The following is a 7,688-nucleotide window of genomic DNA, read 5'->3' as shown; positions in this document are numbered from 1 at the left end:
CTTGTGCGTGACGTCATGGCCAGAGTTACTCAATATAGACAGTTGCGAAACTCCGCTTCAGAATCCGGGTGGCGCTAGCCCCCCCCGACTCCGTGGAAGCTGAGGGGCAAGTCGACGCGCGCGGCACCTAGGAGATAAAAACGGAACTTCGCTAAACTATTATTATTCAAAATTCTTCTGTAAAATAAAGATTGCTTTTTAAATTAAAACACAATAATTACGTAAAATTTACTTGTGTTTTTGCGGCTTTTCTTTTTATGACTTACGGCAGCAGCCGCAAGCACTTGAGTACTGCTTCAACGTCCTGCCGACAGACGACAGGCTAGTCAACTTGCCCCGTGCTTGCCCCGGCGCAGGGGGGCAACCGAAGACCGGCTTTCGATACATGGGGCCTATGGGGAGTTTCGCAACTGTCTATATCCAGTAACTCTGGTCATGGCAATAGCTTGATGATGCAAAAGCCACTTCAGTTTTGGCTTCACACGCTACAAACTTTTATAAATCACCATTATTTTTATTTTTTGCTTTATTTTTATTTGATTTACTTACTATTTTGTTTGTGGCGTACAATCGTAGCCAAATCTAGTCAAAGCCGCATCCACATAGTAAAAGGCGGCAAATGACCTGAAATTACAGCTGGCAGTTTTATGTAACTATTGTTAGAGTGAACTAGAATAGTTCACTTTACTATTGTGTACTCACAGTCTCTGCTATACATCTCCTTGCCGATAGGCGTCACATCACGACGTCAGCCCTTAGATTGGTAAGTGCATGGCCCTTTGGAAGCATTCTACGATGCTATAACTATTTCTCTTGTCTGCAGACATACCGCACGATGCAGTCCAGCATGCGGGGTCTGTTCATCGTGTTCGAAGGATGCGACCGCACGGGGAAGTCTACTCAGGTGAAGCTGCTCTCAAAGGCCCTGGCTGACAAAGGCCACAAGACAGAAGCGATAGCGTTTCCTAACCGCACCACAATCACCGGAAAGCTGCTCGACGGTTACCTCAAAGTGAACACCAACCTCGAAGATCACGCCGTGCACCTGCTTTTCTCAGCAAACCGGTGGCAGGAAGCGGAGACCATCCGAAACGCCGTCGCGCAGCAGACGACCGTGATTTGTGATCGCTACGCTTACTCCGGCGTCGCCTTCTCTGCCGCCAAGGGCCTAGATGTCATGTGGTGTCAGCAGCCGGACAGAGGCCTGCCGCAGCCCGACCTCGTATTGTACATGAGTGCTTCGCCCGACGTGCTCGATGCGCGAGCCGGTTTTGGCAAGGAGCGTTACGAAAACGCCGAATTTCAGGCCAAAGTTCGCGCGGAATATGATCGCTTCGCGGCGCTTGAGAGCGGCAGTGGTCGCTGGGTGAATGTTGACTCGGGGCGAGGCATTGAAGAAGTTCATCGCGATATTCTCAGTGCGGTCCTCGACGCCTTCTCTAGGGAACGTGGAGAGCTGGGCAGACTTTGGTCTCAATAATTCCAACTTTTTGATAGCATGAAAGGAGTTGTTGCGCCATTTTGGTTAAACTATAGCCACAAACGACGTATTGTTTATTACTAACAACTGGGGTATATTTCTGCAGGTTCACTTGATAGTTATGGGGTAAACAAAAAGAAGGGAGAGATTCATCGTGGAGATGAAATGTGGAGACTGATGTAGTAGGCAATATTAAAGGGACACTGAAGTGATTTGTAAACATTTCGTTTACGTTTACATTGACGTGATATAGAAACATTGCAATTACTTGTGCAAATTGTAGCGTGGAGTCTTTAGGCCATGTTTCGACCACTCTCGCTGCGTTTACACGACTTCATTTAGTAGAAAAATCAATTTGAAAGTGCTGTCCTCCTCTCTGCATCCTCCTTGCCGATTTCCTAGAACGTTTTATTACGCTCAATCAAGATGGCTTGGCTTGACTGCGCTACTGCATGGCTCACCCACTTTCCAACATACTCTATTTACTTGCATAATGATTGCACTCGCGTAATCATTGCACCCCTGCAGTTTGCCATCAAAGTTCGATTTTTTTTATTTCCCGCGCAATGAACGCACCCTGAACTAGCCGCAGTAATATGTCGTCTTTGTGTTAAGTCTAGCTGATGATGGCCGTGCGTACCTCTCTCTCCTTTCCTGTTAAACAGGACGTGGCTACGTTATTGCAGCAGTCTCGCTGATATTAGCGATATCGGCAAGCCTGCGTTCAATATTGATGAAAAAGAAACTCTCACTAAATGCACTCACAAGACAAAGAAAAAAACGCGCTCAAGTTGCTGCTTCAGCAGCCATGCCTGTTTTGATGCCCCTCACTGTGACAGTGGCAGCCACTTATTGGTCGAACTGTTATCACCTCGTAGCAAACTCGTTCCGCAATTCGCAACCACTCCATTTTGCGTCACTTTGCTAAGCGACTGGCGGCGGTGTGCGGAGTTTTTATTATGTTTTTGTTTTATATTTTTTTTATGTTCTTGAGACCTATTGTAAAAATTCTGACCCACAACTTGTTTGCATTTTCTGTGCTCAAACATGTTTTGTGAAAAATTTACCCCGCGTAATGAACGCACCCCTAAATTTGCATCGAATTTTTTTGAAAAACAGTGCAATCATTACACGAGTAAATACGGTAATCAGGCGGTCCAGTATTTATTCGAACGGCCGCCTTTGGGTCGTCGCAATTTGTTCGCTGAGTTTAAACCAAGTGACAACACAATGTGTGCCTGGAAGAATGTGCCTTTAGTTTGTTAGTTTGTAGAATGTCTCGAACAGCTCCACGCAAGCGCACATGCAACGATTCACTGACTGGTACGCTAGTAATAAGGCTAGTTAAGGGCGAGATAAGAGTCAGTGAAGTTAATATAGGTACTAAAGAATTAAAATCAACTGACACGTTTATTGTACAGCGTAAAACCAGGTTGCGGCAAAGCACTTTTTGTGTTGGGTGAACTAGCACAGCTGTCAGCAGCACGACACACTTGTGGCTGCATTTCTGCCCAAGGAATCCAATTGCTAAAGATGAGATAATTTCAGGAATTTGGGGTACGCTTACTGCACGAGCACTATTCAAGAAGTCATCTAAGCTGCTTGGAATGCTATAACTAAATAAAAATGTAAAAATGATAGACAATAAATACTTTGTTTCCTTACCTGACAGTGTTGGCTTATGGCCGAGTGGTCTGGAACATTAGGTTCATTGCTTTGCAATGCGCAAGTTCGAATCCCCGATAGCCCAAAGTTTTTTTTTTAATTGATTTATTTTGAGGGAGGGGGTGGGGGGTAATGTTTTCTATACTGAATTCGCCGTTTTTGTGCTGTAATGTTCACTGCTCCACAAGCGAGTTCGCAGAATGTGTGCAGACTGACACTGAACGGGCTGGCGAGTTCTCGTTTGGGTGGTGTTGCCATAAGCACCGCCTGCTTGCGGATACTGTTCCGAATTAGCTGACCCTTGGCCTGGTGCAAAAATGCTTTACGATACAGGCACGAGCCAGGCAAGCTCCAAAGGTGGGGGCAAAGCGCATCGCATTTAAGCGTCTCCGGTAATGCGAAGGGCGTTTGTCTACTGCGTACACCTTGGCTAATGATCGTTACTATTCTAAGCCGTGCTGGCAGGCTTGTCTGATGCATTTTCAGCCGACAGCATGGCAGAAGCGCGGTATGCCGACTACTGAGATATCAAGAATGCCCAGCCAAAGATAGCAAAGCATGTTGTTTCACAGAACTGAAACTGGTTTGAATTCTAACCTTGAGCATAGTCCAACCAACATCGCGTCCTGTATGCGCATCAGTGTGGTCAGTTGTTGCGGCTACCGCAAATGTCACATGGTATTATTTCTTCTTTCAGGCTTTATAAATTAAATACTGCTTTATTGACTGGACAAACAGTGAAAAGTGTGGCCATTTGAGCCAGTCTACGCAATGCAAACAAGAAGAGGTTTGGCAAATTCACTGCAGTGTCCCTTTAAGGCACCAATTGATTTCCTTAGTCGAAAGGACGTAGAATGGGGCTAATTGGTGAGGCTTCAAACTGAATTACGCTAAGTATACAGACGAATAGGACGCTAACAGGACTGGGATGTTGCGCCTTGTCCTGGTCCTGTTAGCGTCCTATTCGTCTGTATACTTAGCGCAATTCAGTATGAAGATTCCTTACTCACCATGGTAATGTCACTCTTCTGACCATGTAGGAAGAGAGTACGCTAAATATACTGGAAAGTCCTCATCGGCCATTTATTTTCTGCAACAAAACTGGCACTAAATTCCTTCAGGAAACGTAATAATTTGCCGAGTTTTTCTTAATTACTGACACCCGGGCACATGTGTCGACGCCTGGGAACAAAGCAGCACATGCTATGGCCCATGAGCCCACTTTTGTGCGTTCCCTTCAGGGCCAGGTGGCTCGGCCTCTGTGACGGACACTCTCATCCTTGCCCCCTACTTTACCAACATCCTGTCCCACTACCATCACACTCTCGAAACCTACCCTCCCGCCCAAGCAAAAATGCTCGTGTGTTCGAGATTTTGACGCACGTTAAAGATGCCCAGGTGGTCAAAATTAATCCAGAGCCCTCCACTACGGCGCGCCTCATTGCCTGTGTTGCGTCAGCGAGTTAAAACCCTACAATCAATCAATACCCTCCCGCCCCACCAAACTTTCTCTGTTGAAGAATCCCAATTCTGGCAACAGCTACAAACTCATACATACTGTAACTCCACTACCCTCTATCACATCTCCCTCCACTGTCACACCCTTGCTGCCACTGCCCACCTCCTCTTCATATGCCCTCAAACTCCTACGCGATTCTCGCATGCTGCAACCACGACAATGTGGACCCGATGTTCTCGAAAGAGTTGGTCGGCTCAACACCGGGTCACGAGTGGGTGCCCATGCACAACAGGCAGCGGCCGGCAGGCAACATGCGGCAGGTCGTCAGTGAGCGAAGCACACCATAGTTGTGCACCTGCTATGGGCGAGGCATGTAACTGACACGGTGATGGTAATCAGGATGGCGCAGCAGGGCCTGCCACCAGTGCTTCCCATGTAATTCAAGAAAGGCAGCGAGCTTTGCCACGGCTACTCCACAGCAGCAGCAATTGCACGAGGCTGCTGCTGGTGTCGTACACATGCAGGACAACACAAGCAACCACGATGAAATAAGCCCCACCAGCAGTACAAGCTCCAACAACGACATCTTGTGCGTTGCCCTGGCTGAAGTCGGCGAGATCTCGACATTATTTCGGCATTGGCACCGTGACGGACGCTGTGGACAGTTACATTGTGGGCATGGCCAACGTGGACCTAATGCTGCTCCTGGGGGCAGCTGGTCTCGGTGCCCTACCGTTTGGTGTTCTACTGCTTGAACACCGCAGGCAAGCAAAACACACTGCAAATGAGTGGAAAAGGAAGTGCGGATGGCTCATTCCTGAGACACCATGCTTTCGCTTGTTTCCGGAATGGAGTGAGTGAAATGTCTCAAGGTATTGTGGGAGAAAGGTCAAAGAGCACTGTGTCCAGGCAAGAGCCCTAAAGCTTGTCTTTTAGGGCCCAAGATGTGTTGAGACAACGAATTCTTTGGATAACAACGTTGGGTCTACCTTGCTGAGGTCTGCATGTGAGATGCTGACAATCGCTCATTTTGCATCACCGCACGAACCCTTCGAAGCGACATGCCTCCAACGTCACATTGCGGTGGCAGTTTAATGTGAACCTTTTCCTTGTGCCGTTTTTTTGGAACTTGCGTTTCTTGTTTTTATGTACGTTGTGTACCTTTTAATTTTCATCAGTTCCCATCCCTAGTAGGGGTATTGTTTGCAGTGTACTTTGTTTGGTAACACATGCTTCTTCATAATTGTTGCAAGTGCCCTCATGTCATCATTAGCTCTGTGGCAAGCCCCCAGTCACCACAAAGCAACTCAAAAGAACCTGCTTTTTGACAAAGGCTCAGCTCACACATTGTTCACTTTGGTTGTGTAAGTCCTCGAGAAGCAGGTGTCGCCACACTCGTCGCCAGCAGTGTGCGTCCAGACTGTCCAACTGTGGACAACCATCCCGGCGGGGGAGGCATAGGGCTGTTTGTTTTCAAGTAAAACCCGAATTTTACACCCAAAACATTTTTCAGGAGAACCAGGTTAAACCCGATTTCTCCCCGAACGGACCCTTTCAAACTAGCGATCTGTCCAATCATACGCTGATGGTTCACCGTTCTCAACCAGTACTTGCTGGAAGCAAGCCCCACAGACACCGCTTTCGAACTCTTTGAGTATTGGCATGACTCTGCCGCTCGCTACTCAAGTCTGGCAAATGCTGCGCTGACATTGTTGTGCCTAGCTTATGGAAGCTGTGATGTCAAGATAACTTTTTCCCAGCTGAGATATCTTCGACAATCGGACAGTTCTCGAATGGAGACCGACATGTTGCAGGTGCAGGTGATAATGCGTGCAAACAAGGAGGTGTAAAAAAATTAATGACCAGCTTTTTGTGACTAAAATGTTTTATTTCTTAAAAGTTGTCAATGCTCTTTACTGTCGTCATTACGGATGCATTTCCTGACAAGTGCCAAATTTCGGACAGTATTTGCTAGAAAACCCTGAAGCCAAACACCAATTTTAACACGTTAGAGTTAAGAAGTTCATTACAACTTCTGATAAAATAAACTTGGTGTATTAGTTCATACATCTGTGGATTGAACCTGAAAAAACTTGTATTTTGGAATGGTTTACAAAACAAACCCAATTTCTCCCCTATTATTGGTTTAAAAAATAGCACCCAGTTTTTACCACCAGATTTTAAAAATATATAAAACCCGAAAACGACAACCCTATGTATGCAGCATTTGGGAGGAAATTAAATATAGAAGGTGGTGGGCACAGAGAGGATGGGGTATAGGGAGGTCAATGGCCAATTTAGGAAGTGCGTTGTTTGACTTCTTCCCTCCAGTATGACTCGCATGCGTTGCGTTGCGTCTTGGCTGCTACAGCGACTTGTTTTGCATCCTTCAACATCGTTTCCCAATTTCCTTTGGCAGGAGCAAACAGCTAAGTTTAGGCACAAAACATGTTCATAAAGAAAAAAATGATGTGATATGTCAGATTGTCATGATCAGTTGTGCACGTGAGAGTTACATGTACACAACTTTCCCAACTACTAAAACGCACAGTTCATGCAAGTTAGCCCAAAGAACATGTGATGCAGAACACGAGTTTATACTCAAAGGTCGCACTGTCATTTTAATTAAACGTTGGCATAGAAACGTGTTTGTTGCAAATACAAATTAAAAGCACCTTGTTTGGACCCAAAATTAAACTTGGCCTGTAAAAAAAATTTCATTCCATTCTGCCCTGCGAGGGTAGAATACCAGCAGAGCTGTAAATATCCTGGTAAAAAAACTTGTAAAGACTTTATTGCATCATTTATTGTCATTTAAAGGGGCCATGATGACAAAATGCAAGTATGGTTCATTCGAAATTGCCTCCTTCACATAACACTGACAAAATTTTTCATGCAAACTCCACCCAAATAAGCTGTATAATGAGGAAAATAGAAGAGCCATGCGACTCACTATACTCGGTGACAACTTAAGAACGGCACCAGAAGTTGCCGCTGTGCCTTATCACCGTAGCCGGATGTTTTTCCGCGCGGCGCAAGTAGGGCGTTACTAGGAATATTTTGAACATGGTGTGAGCCGTTCCC

General features: G+C 46.0%; 1 protein-coding gene across 1 annotated transcript; it reads left to right on the top strand.

Moving 5' to 3' along the window:
* Nucleotides 1-580: 580 nt before the first annotated feature.
* Nucleotides 581-5,852, top strand: LOC144178837 (uncharacterized). Its single transcript, XM_077706968.1, has 2 exons — nt 581-763; nt 824-5,852. Exon 2 carries the CDS (start codon nt 836-838, stop codon nt 1,478-1,480), a length of 645 nt encoding a protein of 214 aa, XP_077563094.1. The 5' UTR covers nt 581-763; nt 824-835; the 3' UTR covers nt 1,481-5,852.
* Nucleotides 5,853-7,688: the final 1,836 nt, after the last annotated feature.

The sequence above is a fragment of the Haemaphysalis longicornis genome, unplaced genomic scaffold (genome assembly GCF_048455015.1).
Source record: "Haemaphysalis longicornis isolate Haplotype H1 unplaced genomic scaffold, Haemaphysalis longicornis Haplotype H1 scaffold_4, whole genome shotgun sequence".
NCBI classification, from domain to species: Eukaryota; Metazoa; Arthropoda; class Arachnida; order Ixodida; family Ixodidae; genus Haemaphysalis; species Haemaphysalis longicornis.
This window is presented reverse-complemented; position numbering and strand designations above follow the sequence as displayed.